Raw genomic sequence first — 27,722 nt, forward strand, 5'->3', positions numbered from 1 at the left:
TTTTTCGTCTCATCTGAAGGACTAGACAGCTGTCCGTACCACCCGAGCGACTAGACAGTTGTCCTTGTCAGACACCATTGACAAGGAGAAACCACGTCGGAAAATCTCGATGAACTTTCTTGGCCAGTGCAGGGATCGAACACCGGACCTCCAGACTACCTTTACTGATTACAAAATTACATACTACAGTAAACCGGTTCAGCCATAGAATACAAGACAGGTTTACGGACACTACACTTGGACAATAAATTATGATTTATATGGTGGAAGTCTGTTCTTTAGATAAATTATGATCCAATTAATGGTTACAAGATAACACTGCCCAAACTTTAACAAACATATTCATAACAAAGTAAGTGTGATTTGTCTACCCTATCAGGACCTTCTTATACTCGATCTTCTTTTTATACCTTTCTTATCTGTTTAATAGACACAAACTTTATTAAAAAATATTTAAAACACAAAGGGAACTAAATCGGCTTGTCAGAATTTTATATTTACCTGTGTTTTCCTGCATACACAATGATATAGGTCACTGAGGTGTGAGAACTTTAAACAGATTGCTTGTAAATTGAAACAGTCTAAACTTTATCTGAAATTGTCGTTTAACTCAAGTACAAACATGAGATAAGAGATATAATGCAGTAGTATAATCTTTCTATATTGATGGCTAGGGTCGGTTTGTGACTTAAAGCCTTAAAATGGTTTAACGTCCTACCAACTAGATTAGTAAAGACAAGCATACGCAATGCAGTGTGCTACGAGGGACATTTTGGCCGGAAAGCTGTGTTTTCGAATACCCTTTGTCGAATTCATCTGCAAACTAGTACACACATGGTTCTTGGTTTCCCATTCCATCCGAACAACTACACTCATTTCCTTGCATGGTCCATCGTCCAACACTGACGGGGGAACAAGACTGGGAAATCTCGATGGGGGAAATCTCTCGGTTAAACCCAGCCGCCACACTCACCAAACTACCGTGGCTACCCGGGACACAAGAGCAATGACCAGATATATTGACTCATATATTCAACGATTATTTTTTCAATCAGATGTTTTCTATAATCTTCTTTCTATGCCATAGACGATGATTCTTTACATCTAGGATTATTTATTCTCCGTATAATACGATACATTCGTAACAAAGTTAATAACAAAAGTCATTGTTTATCAATGTTTATTCCTGTATATTATAAATCCAAGGTAAACAGTGTGAGCCGGATAAGACCGTCGGGACTTTGGAATATTGACTTTTTAAAGACTTTTTTTGTATGGCACACAATCGTTGGAACGATCTTTACAAAGTATAATGCAACAAAACAAAAGGGATAGGGGCCTGAATCGCCCATCGGTGTAGGCTATTTTGTGCATCTGGGACTTCGCTTAATAGCTTGTTACGAATAATGTACAATTATTATAAATAATTTTTAGGTCCTAATTAGCTAATTAACAAACCACTTTTTAAAAAAGTCACCATAACCTGAAGCGTCAGCAGAAAGATGGTAAAATTATATGGTCAAGGGGGTCGTCTGTTTTTATGGCGAAATTAATAATCAAAAAATAAAATATTAAAGAATCCTTTACCGAAAGAAAATGTTGAATAAAACTATGGAATTGTAAAAGAAAGATACCGAAACCACATTTTTTGAAGATATATTTTAGTTCATCTCTTACAATAGCTACAATATTGTAGCTTCCACGTGGTCCCCGCTACAACCTATGAGTAGTATCTTTTGGAGGTAGATACATGGGAAATTAATAGAGAGTCACAGGCTTGTGATTTTCTTGTAATCAAATAATAACAAAACCTGTTCATTTATAATACATATTTAGTAATTTTTTTTCAAAACATTAGAATTTTTGACCTGTAGAGTGAAATACAGTTTAATAGTTTGTATATTAAAATTTGAAGCTGATATAAAATAGCAATATTGTTATAAATTTAAATTTTTTTTTAGTCTTTGTATTGATTTAAAAACAACTATATAAAGGTCATCTGAATAACCAAATTCTTAAACTAATTGGTAACCAAATTAACGTTTTTTTCACATTAAGTGACGTTATCGACATAAAAGCAATGGTCATTGCATGAGAATACTGCATAATTGTTTAACAAGTAGGAAGATAAAATGCTGATTATTTAAGCTTGCATAGGCTTATTGTTACTTTTAACCATTTTCTTTACCATCCACGTGTTGGTGTCCATTTATCAACTACTGTATCTCCAGAATGAACATAATATACAGGATGCATGGCTGCTGTATGACAAGCCTGAAATATATATATAATGAATGTTGATCCAAATCCATATTTACATATTTCTCACCCAATATAAACTCGATCACGGATATAAAATCATTTACCTATAACGTAAACTGAAATCAAATGAGGTTTAACGTCCCACTTTTCTGCTAATGAACAGGCATACGCCTTGTAGTCTGCTATCGGACAGGGGCGCTACGGCTTACTCTTTATTTCGAATTACAACTATCAAATTATTTTTAACATGTAGACGAACGTGTACGCAGGACCCCACTCGAACGACTAGACGTTGTTCCTTGTCATACCCTCCGACTCGCGCCACTGACAAGGGGAAACCAAACTGGGGAATCCACATTTTCTAAGAGATGGACAGAGAACAAACTAAAAAAAGAAGCGATTTCTCGTACAATCAAGGGCCATAATCCAGTAAGTTACGGTCCGATATGCGTGATATAAACATATTGTAAGTTTAATCAAAATCAGATAAAAATCGTCCACAACCTTGGTATTACATACTTTTACACTATTTGCATACAAGGAGCGGCCATTTTGTCAGGAAGTTTCTGTCAGATATTTACGAAATTCAAACTCAACCTTCATTGATGTGTAACGGTGATATATTTAAACGTTTTTTGAAAATTGAATCCAAATTGTAACTTCTAGCGGGCCCACAAGCCAAAAATGCGATTTTTCGAACAATAAGGGGCCATAATCCAGGAAGTTACGTTCGGATATGCGCGAGGATCCAAGATCGTTGTGATCTAAACATAAATTTAAAGTTTCATCAAAATCGGATCAAAATTATGGGGTTCACAACCTTGATATACCATATGGTTACACTATTTGCGTACGAGGATAAATGGATAATAATTGTAACCTCTAGAGGGACCACAAGCTAAAAACGCAATTTATTTTTCGTACAATTAAGGGCTATAATTCAGGAAGTTACGTCCCAATATGGGCGAATATCAAAAGGGATCAAGATCTTTGGGTTATAAACAGGCACTTAAGTTTCATCAACATCAGATGAAAAGTGTTACCTCTTGAGGGTTCCTAAGCTAAAAACGTGATTTTTCATACAATCAAGGGTCATAATCCATGAAATTATGGTCCGATACATGCCAATATCGAAAGGAACCGAGATCTTTTGGAGGTAGACCTATATTTCAAGTTTCATCAAAATCGGATAAAAATTGTGGACGTATACCAAAACAAAACAATAATACTTACGTGGAATGGGTAAATATATAGCAGTGTTCCGATGGGATATTTATCAAAATCAAGTTGTTGACCGTCTGCTGCCGTAAGTTTCCCTAATTCTTGATCCATGGCCTTCATTCTATAAAGATCAATATTTATCACTGTAATTGTATTTTATTTTACGCTGCGGCTATTTAAAGATACATTATGGGAGATAAGATAAAGAGCTGGCAGTTCTAGCTATATTAGTTAAAAACTAACTAATGTAAAGGCAATTTGCTGAAAATTTCAGTCAAATTGAGTAACTATTTACGGAGAATTAAGCGATTGAATTTTCGGCCTAGTCTCGATCATCATTACTAAAGCCTGTATGATAAAAAACGTAGTCTCGATCATCCAATTCATGATTAAATTATGAATGGAAGTCGGGCAGCAATGGGATCATAATCCAGTAAATATCGCAGGCTGGCGATGCCATCGAGAGTTGATTATGGTCTAGATAAGTTAATTAATGTACAATTGATAATTTAGATAACAATTCAGGCCTAAAGGACGACCTGCAATTGGCAGATTTAGCTCTTGCATAATGTATGTTTAAAGATACATTCGGTAAGATTTAGATAAAAAGCTGACCATTCTTGCTATAACAGCTTAGAAATTGATAATGTAAAATGAAAATATTGAAAATTTCATTCAAATTACTTCATTCTGAGTCCAGTTATCACTGCAGTTTTGACAAGATGCCTGCATTGTGGTAACCAGGGCACTGGTATATTCGAAACTTTTAAATTGCGAACCGTTCTAATCTAGTTAAAATCTCGAGTTGATTAGGGTCTTGTTTGGTTAATAGATGTCTAATAGTTTATATTTCAGGCCTAAAGAAAGACTTGCAGCAGGGAGATTTAGCTTTTGCATAATGTATGTTTAATTTAAATCAATTAAGGCGGAAATTGCAGATTTTGAACACTTCTAAGATTCCTACGAAGTACAAATTTTAGAGAAAATAAAATCTGCATTGTTCTTAAAGGGTTAAACGATCAGTCCATTCAAGATATTTGGGCCTTAGAATTCAATTCAATCACATAAAGATAACGGCATGAATGCAACACAAGATAATATAAAATTTATATGAGCATAACTTCTGTTAGAATTTCTAAACTGAGTAAAATAAGCACTTGTAACTGGTAATGGTTTCTTAAATGATCAATCTTGGTTAAAAATTTCAAACAACACTTACTTTAATTCCGGATGGTCCTGGATCGAACACATTCCTCCATAACCTCCTTCGAGGATTCCATCCAAACTAAGAGCTAAGAACCCACAATCTACTAGTACGACATTTTTAGATTTTTTATAATCTATGACTCTTGTGGCTACTTTAATAGCTATTTCTGATCTAGCACACGATCCATTTAATGTTAATCCATAATCTGAAATACCAAATAAATGAGTGTGAATTCCTTATGTATATGCCGTTTTGTATTCACCAAGCATGGACGATTCCGGTCCCAGTAACTTATGTAAATGCTGTTTCGTTTTCACTGACGTCACACGTGGTCTAATTAATAATTAATCAAATGCTGACGTTTATAAAACTATATAATAGTCCTTTATAATATGGCAGGTCAGTGTATAGAAAAAATTAAAACCTTGTGACGAAAATACTAAAAAAACACTTTTTTTTGGAGCACACAATGTAACATTAAAAGAATCATAATAAAATATTAGATCTAATATATGAATTAGCCAGATTAGAAAAAATTTCAAAATTAATCTTAGTAGGGTGGTACCAATGTAGAGCAAATAGATTAAATACTGTAAATTCACTGCGAGAAAAGGTGTCATATCACTACAGAAGGTGACAAAACTCTAGCCTCAAAAAGAAATGAAATGGGGTTTAACGTCCTACTGTTCTGCTCCGACTGGGCTAATGAAGAAGGGTATACTCCATATAGTGTGCTATGAGGGAAATTTTGCCCGGACAGCGACACTATGGCCTACTCTTATACCGAATTCCAAATTCCAAGGGATCTTTAACGTGCACGCCAATGTATGCACGGGACCTTGGTTTTCGTACACCAGAACGAATAGACAGTTGTCCTTGTCAGGCCCTCCATCCTGCGCCATTGACAAGGTGGTATAACGTCGGAAAATCTCGATGAATTTTCTCGGCCAATGCAGCAGGCATCGAACACGCGACCTTCAGGCTAGCGAGACAGCGTCTTACCCACTTAGTCACCGTAGCTCCCAAAGGCAAAATAAAAACTGTATTAAGAAATTATTAAATAGAAATGGTGTTGTATTAAAAGATAGGACACTTAAACTTCTAATACTTAGAATAAAGCTATTATTTATTTTCTGGAGCTGTCAAGCCAGCAAGGGTGTTATTGTCCCTTTAAGATAGACCTACAAGATACATTATTATAAAACTATAAACAGAAATATATTACCCTCCATGTTTATGCAAATAGAATTCAACTGAACTATTAAACTTGATTTATGAGTATCTCCTCAATTAAGAGATCTTGAGGTAAAGCTATACTGTATATAAAACGGGTATTTATTTTAATATTGTACATATTATTTTAACTTAAAGCTATCAAAAATTACACAAAAATATCTAAATCCCAAAGCATTGAATTTGTTTTTTTTAAAAAAAAGTCCATTTTCTTATGTCTTTTTATGAAAATAATTTATCGAGACTGATATTGAACATGTCAATATGAAAATAAATATTTTACACCACTGTACTGACATTGAATGTACTGTGTGTATAACATGTCAATATGGAAATAAATATTTTACATCCATGTTCTGATACTGAATGTACTGTGTGTATAACATGTAAAATGTGAATAAATATCTTTACAAAAGAAAACCAAAAACAAACCACCAGAACAATTTTCCATTTCTCATTATATAGGCTGATCCTGGATATATTTATTTCCCTTTAATGGTAAAGCATGATAGAATGAAAGAATAAAAAAAAAATACTGATACCATTAAAAATGTAACATCCTGGATGAAATTCTGTAAGGTTAGCCATTTTCTTTGAAGGTTGATTACAACATGGCGTAGAACCAGTTCCAACAGTTTCACAATTTATGCCTCTATCTTTTAATCTATAAAAATATTATATGTTTTCTCCATTAAAAGTGTTAGAAACAACCGTCTTCCTTTATGAGTTTGGGGGCCAGTACATTTAGGGAATTTTTCTGATCCAGGATTTTATTTTTGTAACGCAGAAAGTTCATTATGACATAGTGTTGGATAATCCTCGCATAATTATTTCCGGTAAATCACGAAACAGCGTAACAATTCCATGACATGTCATTTATTTACTGTACTAACAGAGTTTATAATATGTTTTTAATGGTGTGGTTTTTGCTGCATAGGTTACCGGTAATTCATTTTCAAACGAAATACCTTTTCTGGCGATTTCTCTTAGAAAAGAACCATGACAATGTCGGCTTAAAAAATAATATCGTTGTGTTCATGTCAGTGGCCTACTATGATTTCTCGCCGATGCTTGAAAATATCTAATTTATCCGGCTAAGAGAAGTGGGAAAAAAAGACAGCCGAGTGGAGCAAGTCAATAACATTTATTTTACGTCACGGTGAAACACTACAAATAAACGACGGCATTTTGAGTTATAGCACATTTCAGATTATTGTATTAAGTACCGCTTTACCCCCTAGACCAGAGGTTCTCAACCCTTTTTGCCAACGGCAAACCTTGGAACACAAGAAACACCTGGCTAAATAATATATGAAACTTATTTGAATTTTGCAAAATAAAAACATGGTAAGTCATAGACGGCATACAACCGCAGACATAGGCTAGTCATAGAAATAGAATGACTCAAACTGAATAAATGAAATGAAATGAGATGGGGTTTAACGTCCTACTGTTCTGCTCCTATACTGGGCTAATGAAGACGGGCATACACCATACAGTGTGCTATGAGGGAAATTTTGCCCGGGCAGCGGCACTATCGCCTACTCTTATATCGAATTCCAACTGCCAAATGATCTTTTACGTATATTCCAATGTATACACGGGACCTCGGTTTTTCGTCTCACCCGAAGGACTAGACAGCTGCCCTTGGCAGGTCCTCCGTTCTGCACCACTGACAAGGGGAAACCACGTCGGAAAATCCAGATGAACTTTCTCGGCCAATGCAGGGATCGAACACCCGACCTCCAGGCTAGCGAGCCAGCGTCTTAACCACCTAGCCACCGTGGCTCCCAAACTTCATACAGCTATGAACTTTCCAGTAGATACTAGTGAATGTTCAATTGGGATCACCTGGTTTTTCGCATTTTCTTAGTGTGCCGTTCAAAATTTCGCGCCACACTTAGGAAGCACACTGGTTGAGAATCACTGCCCTAGACAGACGTCGGTTGTATTCTAATATACAACTCATAGAGTTTTCCACGGAAATCCATTGGTTTTTATTACAAATTCGACAGAAGTTGTGAATGATTTTAATTGCGGATCCACTTCTCAAACATCAGATCACAGAAAATCAAACTAGCCTCCTCCAAAAACTTGTTTGCGTGCAAAACCACGACGACTCCATTAGGCTAACAGGTTCATGTCATGTCATGTTCTTAGTAATGGTCGGGATTTTACTAACGGGTCCCCTACCTTCTGGCTACTTCTACCAATCTCTCCGCTGTTCTATCACCAATTGCATGGATTTCTTCAACTGATTCAGCATTATAGGAGTCGCCACAATGGACATATAATCCCATAAAATGAATAGTTGGACATTTATCTGCTTCTTGTGCTATGGCCAATATTTCCTCGCCATCCCATTCAATTCCAGCTTAATTATAATAAAGAAAATGTATAGAATTTGATAAGTACCGTAGTTTTTATGAAAATCTTATCAGTTTTAGTAATAAATGTTTCCCAAAGTCACGATCCCGACGTTCTAGCACCAAACCCGGTCTAATCTTCTTCTTCTATAAGTGTTTAACGGCCACTTCCACCGATGGTGTTATCACATACGGGTTTAATCGCCTTTCACTTACACTTCTTTACTTGTTGTCAATTCGTTTGTAAATGAAATGAAATGAAATGGGGTTTAGCGTCCTACTGTTCTGCTCATACTGGCCTAATGAAGACTGGCATGCGCCATGCCGTGTGCTATGAGGAAAATTTGGTCCTGACAGCAGCGCTATGGCCTACTCTTTTTTGGAATTCCAACTATAAAAGGTTCTTTTACGTACATGTCAATGTGTACACGGGACCCCGGTTTTACGTCTCATCCGAACGACTATACAACTGCCAAGGGGGAACCACGCCGGAAAACCACGATGAACTTTCACGGTCAACGCACGGCTCGAACACGGGACCTCCAGAATAGCGAGCCAACGTCTTACCTACTGAGCCACCGTGGCTCCCCAGTTCGTTTGTGACTGGAATCCGCTGTTCATAACCACAACTTTGCGAAGCTCGATGGAAACCACGGGATGGTTCTAGACAGTTGGTTGAATTTGTTAATGATTTCCTATCGACATGCGTCTTATCTGCATTTGCGGTAGTCATCATAGATCAACCATAACACGGGTTTAAATTATACTTGAAATGTTTGTAAAATTAGCGGAGGTACCGTGGACACGTTGGCGTGCACGTAAAAGAACCCTGGCAGTTGGAATTCGATAAAGAGTAGGCAAATGTCGCTGTCCTGGTAATATGTCCTCGTGTATGCACGTCGTCATTATCCCAGTTGGTGCAGAAAAATAGGACCGTAAACTCCATTTAAGCTCATTTCATTGAGCGATGTGTCACGGAATGATACTTCCGAACATTCTTTGAATAAAACTACATGCATTACTTACTTCTAGCATATCCACAATCAACTTCCATTATGGCTGACCATGGTTTACCGTCTGGTCTAGGATTATTCATGATACACTGTAAACCATATCGACTATCAAACATCAATTTTAAATCAGGCACTTCTTTTATTGTTTGTTGACAACTGAAAATGTATTTAAAAGTCGCTCGTATGACACCTGACGCGACCTTCCACTACAATTGGTCAGATCTTCATGTAGTGTAAGGCCATAGAAAGTAAACCAAAGACGAAACGAAATATAGATTTGTATTTTAATCAGATTGACTGAAATTTTCAGCATATTCTATTTACGTTATCTATTTTCTAACTATTATAGCGAGAACTGCCAACTCTTTATCTAATCTCCCATAATTCTCCTTTAAAATTGTGTAATTCCCCCTTCCGAAATTGGAATCTTGCAACTGACTTATATTGATACCGTACTAAGTGTTGGTTAACTCTTGTCTGCCTTATAACTGTTTTAAAAAAACATATCCCCAACTACCGTAATGTTTTGTGTCGCAGCGGGGCAAACATACATTTTATTTTATTTTTAGTTTAGTTTAAATATGAAATTAATTTACATTTTTATTTTATTTTCTGTAATAGGGATGGAATATAGTATATCTGTAAAACCACCAGCTGAGAAGAATCGTGCTTCTTGTAGAGTTGAAACACATATTTTACTTTTTCTTCCACCTGTCATCATAACACCACCTTCTCTACAAATAATAATGATAATCATAATAAATTCTCTTAAACATAACGTTTAGAAGCACAGTAACGTTTTAGTAATGTTAACTATTCAATCGTAAGCATTTTGTTAAAAAAAATCTAAGCTTTCATGCTAATATTGAACACATTGAGGCCCGTCCTTTGTGGTGTTTTTGGCTGAAAACATCTTGGTCCTCCGAGTAATCCATAAAGGTTGTCGTATTGGGTTCTCATTTAGTTAGCTAAGGCATTTACAAGATAAGGAAATTTGATGAAGGGCAACAAAACGCGATGTAATAATGTTATCTGTATCTGGAATTCTTGACTTCAGTCAAAGAGTTGAGAACTTGAACTTCGCAAGTGTCCGCACGAATTTTCACAGAGATCAAAATCAACACACCTTTAGGAAATAATTAGAAATCGATGAAAATCTATGGATTTCTTGGTCCAGTCAGCATATAATTCCTAGAACATACACTGATATTTTAGCTTTGGAAACGCCACACAACGTAATTGGACAAATGTTCCGACGACCGCATAACGATATTACAATACTAGTGTACAAAAGAAATATAAGTATTGCGAGATTGTTGACTTTTTTGCCTACTGGTTAACCGCGGTACTCCCCTGGAAAAATCCAATGATTTAGTTCTATTCGAGCATTACTCAATATAAAATCAATATAACTTACAATGTTTTATGGGTTTTCATATGTGGTCGTATTTCTACACCCATTTCAGTGGCCGTATTCAACATTCTCTGTGCATTACCTTTAGCTATTTCTAAATCTACTAAAAGGCATGGTGTAGGAAGATCTATAATTTTAGTTTCTGCCATGGTGAATTCTGCTGGATTTGTATAAAGAAAATGGAACACATCACTTATATAGAGAGAAACAAGTCAACAGTGAGGCCCATGCCCTCCGTCGAAATCCCAAAAATAAATAGAAGACACATGTTAAATAATTGCACATTTATCTTTTTCAAAAGCATTGAGCAATGAAACTGATTATCTATACTTAGTCTAAGCTTAAAGTGTTCACGATCAAACCCAGTCATGGTTTTGAAGTACCTGGTTGTAGAACAGGAGCCCAGCGGGGTCAACCTAGCTGAAAACTGTACCATGGTATCTTATATGGTATCAATGCATGCAGGGGCGGATTGGGGCCGGGAACCGGCCCGGGCTCCCGTGTCGGAGCGGCCCCTTTTACTGACCGCGGAGCCCGGATGAGGGGGGGGGGGGGGTTCCGGGGCTCTCCCCAATGAAAATTTTGAAAAATGAACCCCAAATATGCGATTTGGTGGCATATCTGATTATAATCTCTGTCAAATAATATATCTCTTAAATCGATTAATTTAGGCCAAAACCCCGACCTGCAAGTAATTTACAACCATCACCCTGTGAAATTATCATATCGTCATATTATTAATTAACGTATTATCATTGTATCGTCAAGACCAGCTATCATCAAATATTGCCGAGTCCTTAAAATTGAATTTTTTTTGGGAGTTACGAACCATCGGCAGACGAATTCCGGCCCACACCCAGCCCAGAAAGTCTATTAAACCAGCCCAATCCAGAATCTAGTGATGGTGTGGTGGCCCGTTAAAGCCACCGGCCACATACAACATGATCATCATCGCTCCATGACCGGTCCAATACCCCCCCCCCCCGATATAATGTTCAACAGAAAAGGTTTTTTTTAGATGAATTGGACAAAATTTTTTTTTCTTCATTTTTTGTCCGACCGGCCCGATCGCACAATCCGCCCCTGAATGCATGCATATCTGGTATCACCAGAATGTCAGTCTGACGGGTATCTGGTGATGGGTGTTACTGTGGGGGCTGGGATTCTGGGCATCATCGTGTCTGTTTGGAGAACCTCACCACACGAATTCCTTAACAATGGGCAGTGTGATCCCTGGGGTGCTGAACAATTTCCAAGCAGTTTTAGGTGGTACACACTTCAGCTAATCTATAGCCTAGTTGCGGGGGGTGGCACTTTTTTGCATGTCTGTCCGGTTTCCTCCCACTGGTAAAGACCCCTACGCGCAAGCGAATTGTTGAAATAAAATTGAACATGTGTTAGTCCCGAAATGACCTATTATATGTCGAGTGGACGTTAAACCCCATTTCTCTATCTCTCCAAGCAGTCTAAGGTAGTAAAGACTTCAGCTTATGTAGCCTTGTCGCGGGGCGTGGCTTTTTAGGATGTCTGTCATTAGCACCCCACAAAACAAACTGTCTGGCAATGGTAATTCATGGCCCCTTTGATGTTGCTGAACAACGTTCAAGTAGTTGTAGATCGTACGGACTTCAACTAATCTAGCCTAGTTGGGGGAGCGTTGTATTTTGGGCGAGTCTGTCAGGGGTAACCCACCACACAAACTGGCAGTGGTGATTCTTGATTCATGTGGTGATGCTGAACACGGGCTTCAGTTAAACTAACCTAGTTTGGGGGATGGGGGGGGGGGGGGGGGCGTGTCTGTTCGGAGCAACCCGCCGCATAAACTATCTGGCAATGATCATTCATGATCACTATGGTGCTGAACAACTTCCAAACAGTTTTAGGTAGTACCGGCTTTTCAGCTAATCTAGCCTAGATTTTTTGGGGAGGGAGGGGGGTTGGGTCGGAAGGACTGGCAATTTGGGGCATGTCTGTTAGAGGTAACCCACCGCACAAACTGTCTGGCACTGATCATTCGTAATTCCTGGGGTGGTGCTGAACAACTTCCAGGCAGTTTTAGGCGGTACGGATTGCAGCTAATTTAGCCTACTTCCGGTGTGTGTGGGAGTATATTGGGTGTGTCTGTTAGGGGTAACCTACCGCACAAACTGTCTGACAGTGATCATTCATGATTATTGTGGTGGTACAGATTTCGGCTAATCTAGCCTAGCTGTGGTCTAACAATTATACCTGGGCCCCCGGTCTATAGTGAAAATATACACTAAGTTTCACCACTCTCCATCAGTTAGAATCAAAGTTATAGTGTCCCAAAGCATCAACCAATGAAATTGCTTGCTTAGCTATGCTTAGCTTTAGTGGGAAATGTTAATCGTTGAACTCCGTAAAGACATTCACCTAATGAACATCTACATCAAGTTCAAACAATCCACTTCAATTTAAAACAGACTTGTTGTGTTCCAAAGTCTTGGCCAATCAAATTGCTTATCGCTAATTAGCCTAAGCAGAAAATACTCATTATCGAACTTTGTCCAGATATTGATGTAATGAAACTATACACCAAGTTTCACCACTCTCACTTAATTAGAACTAAAGTGATCGTGTCCCAAAGCATCAACCAATCAAATTGCTTATCTCTGCTTACCCTAAGCAGAAAATGCTTATCTTCTAACTCCCCCAAGGCATTCACCTAATGAACACCTACACCAAGTTTGAACATTCTATCTCAATCAGAAGAAGAGTTATTGTGTTCCAAAGTCTCGACCATTCAAATTGCTTATCGCTCTGCTTACCCGGAGCAGAAAATGCTCATTATCAAACTTAGTCAAGGTATTGATGTAATGAAACTATACAGCAAGTGCCATCACTCTCACTTAAAGTTGTGTCCCAAATTGCTTATTTGGCAGACAATCCATCCTGTGCGAATCATCTGGGTTGGTAATTTATTACCGAACGATGAATAACCCAGTGATTACGTTTCTAGTGTAAGGAAAGATTTGTAATATAAGAATCTTCAATGAAAAAAATGGAATTAAACAGTTAGAAGGTTTAATGGATCCATGTGATTTAAAGCGTCAACACATGGATCCAAAATTTTCACAGTCTACAACAGAATACAATACAGAACAGCTGTATTCATCCGCAAAAAAAAATAGTACCTAAAATTCATGTACATTATATAGGTTTAAACGTCAAATGAGGTCAAATGAATAGAGACGTCTTTAATATATACTAAATATTCGTATCATCCCAAATCGACAATAAAACAGTGAGAAAAAGGAAAATCTAAGTAATGGCAATCTAATTAACATAAAATTTACGACATAATGGATTCTTCAATGTTTTGATGGTGATCATGAAGAAAATAGGCCTACATCTGTTCTCAGGAATCCGATAAGATTTTCAAAAAAAAGATCAGTAGAATTATAGATTGTTATTCCACAAAGTCGAAAGGTATGTTAGATTTTTCATTCAGTCAAGTTAGAGCGAGTTTATTGCCGTACTTTGAGCTCCAAACTCGATAGATATGAAGGCGGAAGTGGCCATAATAGTTTTAGAGATCACTACGTGATGGCGCTCCTGCGTCGCGACAAACGGGGCCGATTTGTCGAGATTGTTCTCCAATAATCCACGACGTTCCCCCAGTGAGTATCCTCACAAAGCAGGAGGTCCCAGGTTCGAAACCGTAAATTTTGACCTGGAAAGTTCCTCATGCAGGACGGAACTATAGAGCTTGGCACTGAAAAGGTGTTTAATATTTCGGATGGCGTCACGTAAAAAAAAGAACCATTGACAGTAGAAATTCGACGAATAGTGGGTGAAATTCCTTTTAACACATCCTGCGTGGAGTGGACCGATTGGTTTAGAATTGTTAAACTCCATTTCATTTAATTTATGCGCAAACGCCTTTAATTTGTATTTCTATTTCTATTTTATACGCCCAGATTTCAGAGTGGGCGTATTGCATATTATATTGTCACGTCATGGTCCGTCAGCAGTTGTCTCCTTAACGCGATAGGGGCTACAATGTTTAACGGATTTCTTTTAACTTTGGGGTGAAGCAATGGGGTCATGAGAGGACGACGAATCTTGTACGAATTCCGTAGTTACCTCCTTTTACGAAAACTCTGTGAACGTGATACATGCTACAGTTTTAAACAAATTGGGTGTAAAGCATTGGGTGTCCGTGCCAGAATTTAAACATTGGGTCTCTATGCTACATTTTCATCTATATTGAAATTTGAATAGATTAACTTTAGATACGAAATTCTGCAGCTGTCGCTGTGACACCAGAAACATTTACAGGCCTATAATATAATACTGGCTATATTCATTTCAGTTGGTAACGTACCAATTACATGTATTACAAAATCAAGTCTATTTGTTTGCTCGGAATGCTCAAGTATGCATAGTATAAAAATAGAATGAAATGCAAAAATAGAATAATATAGAATAACTAAAAAGTTTAGATACATGTACGACTTTCTGCAGCTGTGACACATTTCTCGTTTAATCCGAAAACACGAACAATCAACAATGGTTTGTGACAATGAAGCGTGGGCCTACTAGCCTATGTGGAAATAAATGAAATGAAAAATGGGATTATCGTTTCTGCACCAGACTGGCTCTTTCATGTGTACACCGACGAGTGTATTCAAGGTTTTTTTTTTACTCATTTTTTTACTCATCCGAACAACTAAACACTGTAGGCTACGCCCCCTTCCTACATTACATAGGGCCTACACCACACTCAGTGATCAGGGTTAGTGATCGAGCTACACTCACTAACCATGTCTCCATATGTTAAAAAAAGAGAGAACAACACAAAGAAACTCACGCTGCCCCGTCTTACTAAATTATCTCCTGGCAGTAACTAAGGTAAAGCTGGTGAAACGCAAACTGTTATGAATTATCGCCAGAATGCGTTCACAAGACTCAAAGACTCCCGATTGATGGCTAGGGAGAATACATTTACATGAAATTAAAACTAGGTGATATGATCATTTTGTTCTGTTCAGCTGTTATATCAACAGTATTTAAAGGCATGTGCTAAATACATTTATTATTAGTGTTGAACCAATTACAAAGTGATTCTGACTTGTCGCCATTATTAATATAAAAAAAATAGGACCCACCTTCCCCGGAATAGGAACTCTTCAATTTAGAGGGAAATTACGTGTTCTGTGTACAAACACAAGTGAAGTGAAGTGTCAAGTGAAATGTATTAATTTAGTTCAACGGAATTCAGTTGTACATTATCATTGATAACTTTTTGATTACCATTTATTTTTTATGATGTTTGTGCTTTGAACGAATTTTAAACCAGACTAGAAAGGAATTAATATGATAGGGATTTTATTTTTTGGAGACACTTTGATTTCCATCATATGCATTGCATATGATTATGAATGATTAAAGTGATGTCGAGGACTTTGATTATGTTTTGAAATAATTAATATCATTCAAGATTGACATGGTCAAGAATAAAAATATTTGAAATGTCCACAGTTACTTTACACGTTGGTCAGTGTGGTAACCAAGTAGGAAAGTCATTTCTGAAGAATTTAATAGACACTGAAGAGGTCAAAGAAAGGTGTGCGATATTATTAATTACTAGTTATTAATTATAATAGGCTATAGGCCTATAGTGTGGCACATTTTAAAGGTTGCCCTCCCCACCCTCTCTCCTCTTATCCCACCCACACGCTCCACTCCCCCAGTAATTGATGCCTAAATATTAATCCTTTGGCTTCACTCATCATATTGCAATGGATTGATTAATAATCTGGCGACAAATGTTAGTTCATTGAGAAGCTATAACTTTATGAGCTGACATAAAACTCACATAGAACAAACCACAATCAGACAGCCATATTGCAGCTTTGATACTAAAGTATAGTCGAACTTGTACTTGGATCTAACTAGTTGCACCTAGTTTTAAGTTTTTGTCACTGATTCTTATTAATATGTGTTACTACTATATTGGTACTCTTAATTTTCTTGTTTTAAATTTCAGTTTAACTTACATTGATAACAGTGGAAAATTGAGATCAGTTCATGTTGATAGTGAACCAAAAGTTGTTCATAAACTTCAAAAGTCTTTATCACAAGTACGGTAAGCATCTTCATAGTTAATTAAGTTCATTCCAGCTTTAACTGTCAAAGAAAATTAAAATTAATTGAGATCTTCCTGGAGCTCATTTTAGAATGGAACCAAGTCCTATATGATACCATATTTTTAATAAGTGGTTACCAGTAAATATTTAATGGTTGCAGTAAGAATACCTCTCCAAAATAAAATTCCTGTTATTTAAGTGAGGTATTACTTACAGTACTACTAGAGCTGGGTGATATTATGGTTTTTCGATATAGAACCGTCACAGAGATAAAAACTGTCAAAATTACCATCTTCAGAAAAATACCGAAAAACAGAACATACAGCGATATATCGCAGTTTTGATTTTTGTGGATGATATTTAACATGAATATTAAAAAAAAATTCTTCCTTTTTATGTTATTTACGATATTTTATTGCTTAATGATGAATACATGTACATACCGTTATAAACTTCCGAGTGTTTCATTTAGTTTGCAAAACCCACTAAAGAGCTTTTTTTCATCATGTGACTTCTTGCTCACTTTTTTCACCTGACTGAATTATCCTTGCTCTGTTGATTTTCACCCAGCTCTATACAGTAGTAATCTATAAATATTTATCGGTAAACTTTTGACATATATCATCTATGTTATTGTTGATACTTGATAACCACTTAATCTATTGAATATACAATAACAATAACATAGTCATCATTTACAGTTAATTAATAATACAAACTGTGATTCATCCTGAGCTGAAGCCCTACTGAAATCAAACTAAGCAATTGACCAGAAACCGAAATATTTTACTTAGCACTCATGACTTACAAAGTTAAACATACATGGTGGGATATACATGTATCTGTATACAAATTATGATATTTTATGTCATATACCTAATTTAACGTTGTCGATATAAAAATTAGAGTATTAGTTAATATTCTCTTGTATTCATTTGCTTTGTATTTTGATGTTTATTTACAGAGAGAAGAATATAATATGTGGCAAGAGAGGAAGGGGAACAAATTGGGCTTTAGGTGAAGTCTTTATATTTTTAAGGTGCTTCTGCGCTAGAAGATGAAATAACATGTACAAATAAGTAGTAAAGGCAAAGAACATCGTGATTTTACTTAAAAGTTTAGAGATTTTAAACAAAATAAAGCCTACTGGTCCTTCATAAAACACCTTTGGTACAGTTATAACATGTTTTTGAGAAAACTTACCAAACAAAGAATACACACAGTGTTATTCGTTTTTAACCCATCTGTTAATTATAACCCCTAGCGATAATTAATTCAATTTTCAGCCAGTTTTCTCACCCATGTTAATTAATGCACCTTATCTAAAGATTTTAGCCTCTTTGTATTAGATTTGTTGCAATAATTAGAAATTTACCCTAAATGTACAAAAATCACCTTTTTCACTTTCCTGTGATAGTTCACTAGACTAAATTGACTAATTTTTTTATCAAGAGTACGTGACAAGGAGTAGGGTCGCCTGTCCAACCTCGTGGGTTTTCTTCGGGTCCTCCGGTTTCCTCCCACTGCTAAAGACCCCTACACGCAAGCGAATTAATGAAATAAAATTGAACCATGTGTTAGTCCCGAAATGACCTAGTTTGTGTCGAGTCGACGTTAAGCCCCATTTCTCTCTCTCTCTCTTTTTTATCAAGATCTCGAAGTATTAAATTTGAATAGTTTTGGCCTCATTCATAATCCCTTGTCTAATAATATAATGAGTTTTATGTCGTTATCAAGACCTTGAAAAACTCAAAATTAAATTGTTTTGGTCGCATTCATAATAACTTGCCTGACAATATAAAGAGTTTGGGGATGCTTAATTGTTAGTTTGAAACGTACCAAATTGACGAAATTGTTATCAAGTAATGTCATAGTTCTTTTAGTCCCGACAACTGAGGTGTAGTGATGTATTTAAACACAACAAATAGGTTTCAGCTGCCAGGGTTAGTTGAGATATTTTCTTATGTTGTCAGCACATGTGTTGTAGCCAGAAATCCCCCTTTTCAATTGCCCGAGTGTCACTTTTGAGAGAATTCAATTCCCTTTGATGTCATTACATTAAGGAATAAAATTGATTTATTTGACAGGTTATTATGGATTAAAGTCTGAGACAGAAAATAACCTTGTAGAAGATACAACTGAAGCTTTGAGAAAAGAAATTGAAAGGTAATTAATTGTACTTGGTAATTGCAGTAATTTCTAGGAATCTTGAGTTTGAAATTTCAAATTCCTGTAAGAAACATCAAATTGTTATTGATGACCAAAAGTCACCTCAAGCAATTAAATTTGTGATTCATTTAAATGCATAACAGGGTTGATGGAACTGGATATAGGATGGATCACATTCTTTTTAAATTTACCATAAGTTTTCAAATTTGTCTGTTTTATATAATTATCTCAAATTACCTAAGCCATTATCTCTGAAGTTGATACAGTACTAGATTATGAAAATGAAATGAGTTTTTTGTTTAATGTCCTGCTTTTCTGCACTGATTGGCTATTGGTGAGAAATGGTTACATTGGGTTTGCTTTTACGAAATGAAAGACACATGAATTTAAGATCATAACAACTATTGGTGCATGTCTTGTGTACTGAATATATTTATTTTGTCTCTTGTATTTAAGATGTGACAGTTATTGTGGTGTTGTTCTAATGCACAGTTTAAGTGGAGGTACTGGATCAGGTAAATGGAAATTATAAGTGACATCTTTTTGGGGATTTTGTTCTCTAGGGAACTGATGAAGGAACAGTCATAGAGTTTTTTTTTAAAATTCTGATTAAAGGATCAGGAAACAGCATAGCTGTGTTTCAAAAATCCTTTTTATTATTTGACAGCTGTTTTGCACTCTTAGAAATAGGATAGACTTTTTAAAATGAATTTAACTTTGAAAGTATATAAAGTAAAAGATCCTTTCTTTTATTTTTTTAGGATTAGGATCAAGACTATGTGAAGTAATCCGAGATGACTATCCTATGAATTATCTGTTATCTTGTACATTTGCACCATTTTCTAGTGGTGAAAGTCCACTACAGCATTATAATAGTTTGTTAACATTATCAGCCTTGCAAAGGTAAATCTTTAAAAGTACGAGAATGTCTTTAGAATTGCAGACCAAGAACTAGATTCAAATATCAAAGTAAATTAAAAGTTGTTGGACACACAAACTTAATCTTTGTACAGATTGCTATATCCTTTATCATCCAACAAAAACTACCCCAAATTCACCAATATTAAAACATGGATAGTAATAATTTTCATCAGTTGTTTTTACTTACACATCTCTTGTTTCAGTTTTCAAGTATGTCATTTACTCATTTTTGATTAAAAATTGAATGATAGTAAAGCTTGGGCAATAACTGTTGGCTGATTAAATATGTAGCCTCAACCCTACCGATGTACACATGCAGATGTCTTATTTAGAAATAATGACTTTAAATTTAGATAAATTTGATTAAAGTCGTGTGGTAATTATCAGGTGTTCGTGGGTTAGATAAGATATCATTACTAACCCTGACATAATATCAGTCCCATTAAACATACATTATGCAAGAACTAAATCTGCCTATTGCAGGTCTTCCTTAGGCCTGATGTTATCTAAATTATTAATTAGACATTAATTAACTTATCCAGACTATAATCAACTCTCGATGGCATCGTTAGCCTGCATGTTTATTGGATTGGGTTCCGATTTCCTGTTCGACTTCCATTCATAATTTAATCATTAAATGGATAATCAAGACTATGTTTTTTATCGTACTGACTTTAGTAGTGATGATCAAGGCTAGCTCCAAAATTCAATCGCTAAAATCTCGGTTCAGAATGGTTCAATTTAACTAAAATTTTCAGAAAATTCCCTTTACATTATTTAGTTTTTAACTATTATAGTGAGAACTACCAGCTCTTTATCTAATCTCCCATAATGTATCTTTAAGTACTGTGTGAGCCTTCATAAATTTCAAACAGATTTATTTGATTATGAACAAACTACTAATAATGGTTATTAAAAACTTACATACATGTAGGTGTTTGAAATCACCACCGGTATGTGTTTGAAATCCCTTCCAGTTAAATAAATACCAGTGTACAATCAGTAGCGGATTATCAGTGAGGCTGATGAGGCTGCAGCCTCAGGCCCAAAGATTTTGTAAAAAAAATTTTTTTAGGCTTGTCTGATACGATTAAAAACGCATAGACAATGAATGTTAGGGGGTGGGGTTTAGGCCTAACGAAAATCAACATAGGCCCTCACCCGAAATTAATTAGGCCCACGCCATTTTAAATAATATTATAACCTCAGTAACGAATCCCGTTTTTAATGTTAGCAACTACCTTGGCTCTAACTTAAAAAACTAAATAGGCCCTCCAGCAACTGCCACCTCAGACCTTGGTGGAGCTTAATCCGCCACTGTGTACAATTAGATATCCCATATTTTCTATTCGTTGGGATAATTGTAAAATGGATTTTATATAACCTGAGGTGATTTGAAACACATGTAAGTTTTTAATAACCGTTATGATGTAGTTTGTTCATAATCAAAGAAATCTGTTTGACACAGTAATCAACAACTTTGACAGATACAAACAATTATTGCCACATTAAATCAAAGGGATCATTGCAAAAATAACTAACAATCACAAAATGTCTCGCAGAATACACATGAGTTTGTATTCAAACAAAACAGAGCGAAACGCAACTCGGATGTCACAATTGCATTTGACAATGACTGGATTAAATTAATAAATTGTCTATTATAGATACAGTGATGGTATTATATTAACATATAATGATGAGATTCTGTATCGTCTACAGAAACAGGCATCTGATAATATTGTTTCCATGGAGAATATCAACCAACAGACCAGTAAAAACTTGTGTGGCGTATTTTTACCAACAGATACTCTCAGACCTCAAAGGTATTCAAACTTTTAAAAAATGTTTGCAGAACTGTAAAACATGGACTGTGAATTTAATACACATAATTCCTAATGATTCGAAAATTTAATGAAATATGGAATTCGCACTAACAAAGACAGTTTTGTGAAATAATTGTGATGGGTTGATGGTTAATCTACCAGGCTGCTCTTTGTCTTTGGTGGGACTTAAACAGAAGGACTTGGGATCGAAACTACATAAAACTTTTCCTCTTTTTTGGTCAGACTTAAACAGAATGTTTTGTGTTTTAATCCCAATGGCAGTATATTTCATTATACAATATTTTTGTCCAAACTAAACCAGACTGAAAATTCTTTAATGGGAGATTATAAATTTTATTAAAATTTTATTAAATCAAACAAGAGCCCATATTCCCATTGACAGATTTCACAAAGAAGTAGATGATATCACTACATGACTCTAATCTTTATTATAGTGGATTAACTATCGGCAGTGAACCTTGGGAATTATTGAGATCAACTTGTCCAATGCCATCAACCAAGTTTATACATATAAATCATAAAGCCAAAAGGTAAAATACATTTTATTGTTGAAATCATTGTAGTTTAGCATACTATGAAGTTGCAGGTTATAGGAAAACTGATACAGTTAGTAGATCTTCTTAATACTCTTAAAATGTCGAAAAATTGAATGTAAATTGATGGTTTGAGTGTGACATGTACACCATGTCCACTTTATTTTGAGCAATATAGAAAGCCATGTCCACTGTATGCGAGGGCTGACTGGACTTACAGGCATTTGGACAATGCACAGTGTGTTGGGACTTCCAGTTAAAAAATGAGCACTCTGCGGAATAAAAATGATTAATGAATAATGGGCTGACATATAGTAGGTCAAGGTGAAGGATGCCCGGGCTGATTTCATTGAAGTCATAGTCCACTACTGACATCATAAGCCATGTCCACTCTTTGTCTATTGCAAGTCCTGTCCACTCTATGTCTATTGTAAGCCGTCTATGTCTACTGTAAGCCATGCACATCTCTTTTCCTCAATGCATCTCCAAGTATGAACAATTCCTGTGATAAAGTAGCAGGAAATGGCATAAATGTATTCATATATAAAATACTATTTTCAGCAAAGTGTCATGGGAGAATCTGATTGGTTTATCTTTACAGAATTTAACTAAGCACAACAAACAAGGTGAACCTGTATCTTTTACCAAAATATTACCAGCTTGTTTTAACATAATCATGTTTGTTTTCATTGATATAACTTCTATACAGTAGATTTTTGGTATACAATCATTTTAGCAGAATTACCAAGTATTTAACAATAGATTGGTATAGAACTGCAAAACAGATGACACAATTATATGGAATACAAGTTACTTATGAGTTTATTTCTGGGGATGTTTCAGCATTTATCAAGCAAAGAATGACAACCATAGTACAGTGTAAAATTGAATATGAAAATAAACAAATATTTTGCTTCAGATGGATAGAAACAAGACTGATAGAATGTCAGTAAGAAAGACCCCAGCCCCCCCCCCACCCTAAAGTAAACTTGCCGATTGATCAAAAAGTAGATATGTGTTCAGATCACTGGTTTGACCCTTAACATTTTCTCAGTTTGGTTGTTTGTCAGGTGTGGCTATTGGTCGAGGGGATCAATCAGGATTGTTTCATCAAGCATTAGAGAAAGGTTTTAGTCAGAGAATTAGAACAAGTTACAATTGTGTCAAATGGAACCCCTTCCCTCTAGACACTTGGTCAGGTAATTATATTTATGTTAAGTTTATGAAGAGGGGGTATACAGTTCACTGAATTAAAATTATTATTAATATTTTTTATACATCCATATTTTATATGGGACTATAATATCACCACCCATGTTTGATGGTCTGTCTGTCCAATATACAATTCACTTCAGTATTGAGTTTCTGAGATTTAAAAAAAAAACAAAAAAAAAAACATGTATAGATTTGGTTAGTCATGAAAGACTGTGCTGACATCAACATTGCATTATCTGGCAGCATTTAACTGAATAAACTTTTTGATTGCATTAACAAGTTTGATTCAGCAATTCAAAAAATCACAAACTTTCCAACAAGATTTTTTTTTTTTTTTTAAGACTTTTTTGAGTGATTTAACAAATTTACATTTTTTTTTAGCTAAACAGAAAATTGTACAAGGAAAGGAGAATTTTTCATCTATTACAATAGCAGCTAATTACAGTAATATTGTAGAGTATTTATCAACAGTCCGATATAAAGCTAAACTTATGTATGATAATCAAGCCTATCTACATTGGTATTGGAGATATGGTGCCACTCAGGTACATTGTATGGAAAATATGTGACCTGTCACAGCAATATAATGAGTCACAAGGCATTGTTTATGATGATAATACATGAATATAATTTAATGTTGAAATAGACTTAAAATATAAAAACAAATTTGCTTTATTGATCAAAACTAAACTTTTACCTTTTGTATTATATCATTTAAGATATTTTTAGCCTATTTTAACAATTTTGTTCATATCGTAAAAGATTTGCGACTCGTTTTGCTATCGTGGGTAACATATAGTTCAAAAAAGTTAATTTAGAAATTATTGTTTACTTTAGATATATTAAACTTAAAGAATTTCATTTAAAACATCATTCAGTAGGCTTGTGTGTTGAAATGAACTTGTTGGGTGAATGTGCAACTCTTTTTGAGGTGGTACATCTATCAGTAAATTAAATTCAGTGGGGGAAGTACATCCAGTTGCCAAATAAAAATCAAGTGATCTTTCAGATTCCCAAAGAAGTAACTATATAAAAATTATCTGTAAATTAGAAGGGTAAATTGTAAATTTTTGTGGATATGTTAATGATATTAGCAAGGTATGCATTTGTTTACACACCTTACCTGGATTTGTTCTATTACAGGATCTATTTGAAGAAGCTTTCAATACAGTTGATGGGATCATAGAGGATTATAAAGCTGCTGTTAGCTGATACGGTACCAGAAAATCACATGGATATGAAAATATAAAATCACAATATCCCAGGATAGCTGTGGGATTACTCCCTGATTTAAATTCCCTGTTCTTTAATTAAAGTTATGGGAGATTAAAGAAAGAGTTGGCATTTTTCACTATAATAGTTAAAAACCAGATATTGTAAAGGGAATTTGCTGAAAATTTCAGTCAAATTGATCCACTCTGAATCAAGAATTTAGCGATTGAATTTTCGGCCTAGCCTTGATCATCATTACTAAAGTCGGTACGATAAAAAACATAGTCTCAATTATCCATTTCATGATTAAATCATGAATGAAAGTTGAGCAGCAGATCGGAATCCAGTAACATTGAGAATTGATTATGGTCTGGATGAGTTAATTAATGTCTAATTAATAATTTAGATAACATTTCAGGCGTAAATCAGACCTGCAATAGGCAGATTTAGCCCTTGCATAATGTATGTTTAACTTAACTTATAATGATCTCATTTGAACTAAAATCCTAGCATAATCAGCCAATGAAAAGTCAGCAGTATTATAATTTTGTTAGTTAATTAAATTGCTTAGAAATATGAAATGAAAATGAAAAATAAATGAAAAGGGGTTTAATGTCCTACTGTTCTGCTCCAACTGGGCTAATGAAGATGGGCATACGTCATACAGTGTGCTCTGAGGGAAATTTTGCCCGGACAGCACCGCTATGGCCTACTCTTATATCGAATTCCAACTGCCAAGGGATCCTTTACGTGCACGCCATTGTGTACACAGGACCACAGTTTTTTGTCCCATCCGAACGATTAGACCGCTGTCCTTGTCAGGCCCTCCGTCCTGCACCATTGACAAGGGAAACCATGCTAAAAACTTAGAAATATGAAACAGGTAGATAAAATTCTGAACAACAGTGTATCCCTTCTTGTGAACATTTTGACTACACAATGTTATTATTTGATGTGTTTGGAATTTATGTGGGTTGTTTAAATAAGTTTATAAATCCTGTTGAATTTCAACAGTGCCTGTTAAGTTCTAGAGTTATGGCCCATGTAAAATCTTGTGAATGCCCTTGAAACAAATGTAATCCAATCTGCTTGGAATTTATGTGAATTATTCAGGTTGAAATGAAGAATCCTATTGAAATTCATAACTCCTTCTGTCCAGTTAATGAAAATTGTCCGATTTTATTGAAATTTATATGCATTGTTCATTCATACTGGTGAAACAATTTCTGATAATTACTTAAAAAGTTATTGCCCCGGATAATGTTATAGAACCTTGTCAATGTGCCAATAATGTTATACAGTATAATGATTCTGCTTTTTATTTACTTAAGATTCACAACATGACAACCTTTTGGGGACTCGATGGAGGACTTAGCTGCAGTGGGATTGTGTTTCACTTACATACTTTCTACCTTGTACAACCCAAACTACAGATTGTTTCGTCTTTATTTAACATCTGGGGGAACTGTCAATCACTGTTTATAGACAAAAGTGGTGTGTTTTCAACAATCTTTTAACTCTTTAGTTCAATAAAGGTGGAATCCCAATTTTTTGGTGTATAGTTCTATTAAGTCCATACATGCAGAGTGATAAGCAGTTTGTTTTAGATGCTTTATAAAAAGATAATTATACAAGTAATTATAATGAGTCAGACTGTCATCTAATTATTTTTGGATTGAGGCAAGGGACATTAGCATGTATTATTCCTTTTATGGAAAAAACATCTTGCTTAAACTTCAGGAATAACAGCTTAATGACATATAAATGTTGCTTAAAGGGACTATCCCGATTTCAAAAGAGTCTCAAAAATAAAAGTCGGAGTACGTATGAAATTTAAGCGCCAAAATATAGAGGAATGGTGTATTTACCTTCTCTCAAAATTCCAGCTCAAAATATTAAGTCGTTTGGACATGAACGTCAAAACTGCTTATCCGGACACGTAACCCTTTTAAGATTTCGGGTCAGTTTTTTCGTTGGGTGACCTGATAATCGATTCCCGTTCCTTGAGAGGTCTATATAGTGAATGACCCGTGTGCTCTACTTGATAATGAAAGGTAAATTTCACCTACACATTATTATTATAAAATAAAAGTCTAGTTTTATGCACACACCGCATAATACAGCTTGGGACACCGGTCTCCATTTCCAGATGAAGACTGACGGGTTTAAGTTGTTTGAAAACGTATCACAAATATGGAGTTAGTTGCTCGGCCCTTAGCTAGAGGAATTTAAGGGATTTTAACACAAAATTAAGCATTTTTATTCTCAAAAAAATATCGGGATTCGCCCTTTAAGGCATTTGTCACATCCAGATTATATTTATACATGTAATATTGATTGTAAGAATGGGTGATTGATAGTTGAGTGTGATAATAATACAAATATAGGTTTTATGCAAATTACCCACAAAGTGATTCTTCATTGTGGCTGTTGTCTTTGGATTAGAGATTGCCTTTAAAACAGTTGAAATAACTAGGCATGTACTGTAGTAATTTGTACATGTAGACCTAGTTAATAAAACATGACTCTATAATACATTTTAATTTAGGATTTTATTATTGTTAATGATATTTATTTATTTCTGTATTTTATTTTTATAAATAAATCATCTAAAGAAAATGCTTGATTTCTTAATTTTGCTTCCCTCAGTGCTGTGGGAGATGAATTTATAATATACTGGTATAAAGGCCTGTACACGTATGCAAAATGGATAATTTGTCGAAATTTTTACATCACCGATGATAAAGTAAAACACAGAGGAGTCATTCATTGTAGCATTGTATTCAGTCTTTATCAAAAGATTTGCATAGTTGCATACTATGTAACTTTGTAAGTGAATTAAATAAGTAGACTAAGTATTGCATCACATGCCTATCGGTTGTTAAAATGTGCTGTAAGGTTGACGTATCATTGATTACCAGTCTCGTTTTGGTTCCAACAAAACGCTGTTAAATCTGTGTCGGTCTGGTCGGTTAATTATTAATATGTCGTAATGT

The 27,722-nt window shown here is 35.3% G+C and overlaps 2 protein-coding genes across 5 annotated transcripts; one reads left to right on the forward strand and one right to left on the reverse strand.

Annotated features, from left to right (window-relative positions):
• Positions 1-1,166: 1,166 nt before the first annotated feature.
• LOC126831789 (D-serine dehydratase) lies at positions 1,167-15,866 on the reverse strand. Of its 4 annotated transcripts, none has more exons than XM_050562437.2 (9): positions 15,849-15,866; positions 10,720-10,873; positions 9,899-10,036; positions 9,316-9,458; positions 8,117-8,297; positions 6,466-6,587; positions 4,703-4,895; positions 3,496-3,604; positions 1,167-2,274 (listed from the first exon to the last, which is right to left on the reverse strand). In XM_050562437.2, the coding sequence occupies exons 2-9, from the start codon at positions 10,863-10,865 to the stop codon at positions 2,185-2,187; spliced, it is 1,122 nt and encodes a 373-aa protein (XP_050418394.2). In that variant the 5' UTR covers positions 10,866-10,873; positions 15,849-15,866; the 3' UTR covers positions 1,167-2,184. The 4 variants fall into 4 exon arrangements, with proteins under 4 accessions (XP_050418394.2, XP_050418395.2, XP_050418393.2 ...); XM_050562438.2 differs by having other exon boundaries at positions 10,720-10,876; positions 15,849-15,862; XM_050562436.2 differs by lacking the exon at positions 15,849-15,866 and adding an exon at positions 15,551-15,667.
• A 275-nt stretch (positions 15,867-16,141) lies between these two features.
• Positions 16,142-27,339, forward strand: LOC126832713 (tubulin delta chain). The gene is made up of 12 exons (XM_056103484.1): positions 16,142-16,306; positions 16,730-16,828; positions 17,794-17,846; positions 18,917-18,995; positions 19,455-19,513; positions 19,760-19,901; positions 21,587-21,745; positions 22,201-22,296; positions 22,861-22,933; positions 23,354-23,498; positions 23,896-24,059; positions 24,658-27,339. The coding sequence occupies exons 1-12, from the start codon at positions 16,212-16,214 to the stop codon at positions 24,724-24,726; spliced, it is 1,233 nt and encodes a 410-aa protein (XP_055959459.1). The 5' UTR covers positions 16,142-16,211; the 3' UTR covers positions 24,727-27,339.
• The last annotated feature ends 383 nt before the right edge of the window (positions 27,340-27,722 follow it).

Source organism: Patella vulgata, chromosome 9 (assembly GCF_932274485.2).
Source record: "Patella vulgata chromosome 9, xgPatVulg1.2, whole genome shotgun sequence".
In the NCBI taxonomy this organism is placed as follows: domain Eukaryota; kingdom Metazoa; phylum Mollusca; class Gastropoda; family Patellidae; genus Patella; species Patella vulgata.

What these genes read in the sequence shown, in the direction of transcription:
- LOC126831789 (XM_050562437.2), bottom strand. Translation starts at nt 10,865, where the DNA reads ATGGCAGAAACTAAAATTATAGATCTTCCTACACCATGCCTTTTAGTA. An exon ending in ATGAAAACCCATAAAACATT is followed by an intron (nt 10,037 to 10,719) that starts GTAAGTTATATT and finishes TATTATTTGTAG; the next exon opens with AGAAGGTGGTGTTATGATGA. An exon ending in AGGATGTTACATTTTTAATG is followed by an intron (nt 4,896 to 6,465) that starts GTATCAGTATTT and finishes TTGGTATTTCAG; the next exon opens with ATTATGGATTAACATTAAAT.
- LOC126832713 (XM_056103484.1), top strand. Translation starts at nt 16,212, where the DNA reads ATGTCCACAGTTACTTTACACGTTGGTCAGTGTGGTAACCAAGTAGGA. An exon ending in AAGTGGAGGTACTGGATCAG is followed by an intron (nt 19,514 to 19,759) that starts GTAAATGGAAAT and finishes TTATTTTTTTAG; the next exon opens with GATTAGGATCAAGACTATGT. An exon ending in GGAGATATGGTGCCACTCAG is followed by an intron (nt 24,060 to 24,657) that starts GTACATTGTATG and finishes GTTCTATTACAG; the next exon opens with GATCTATTTGAAGAAGCTTT.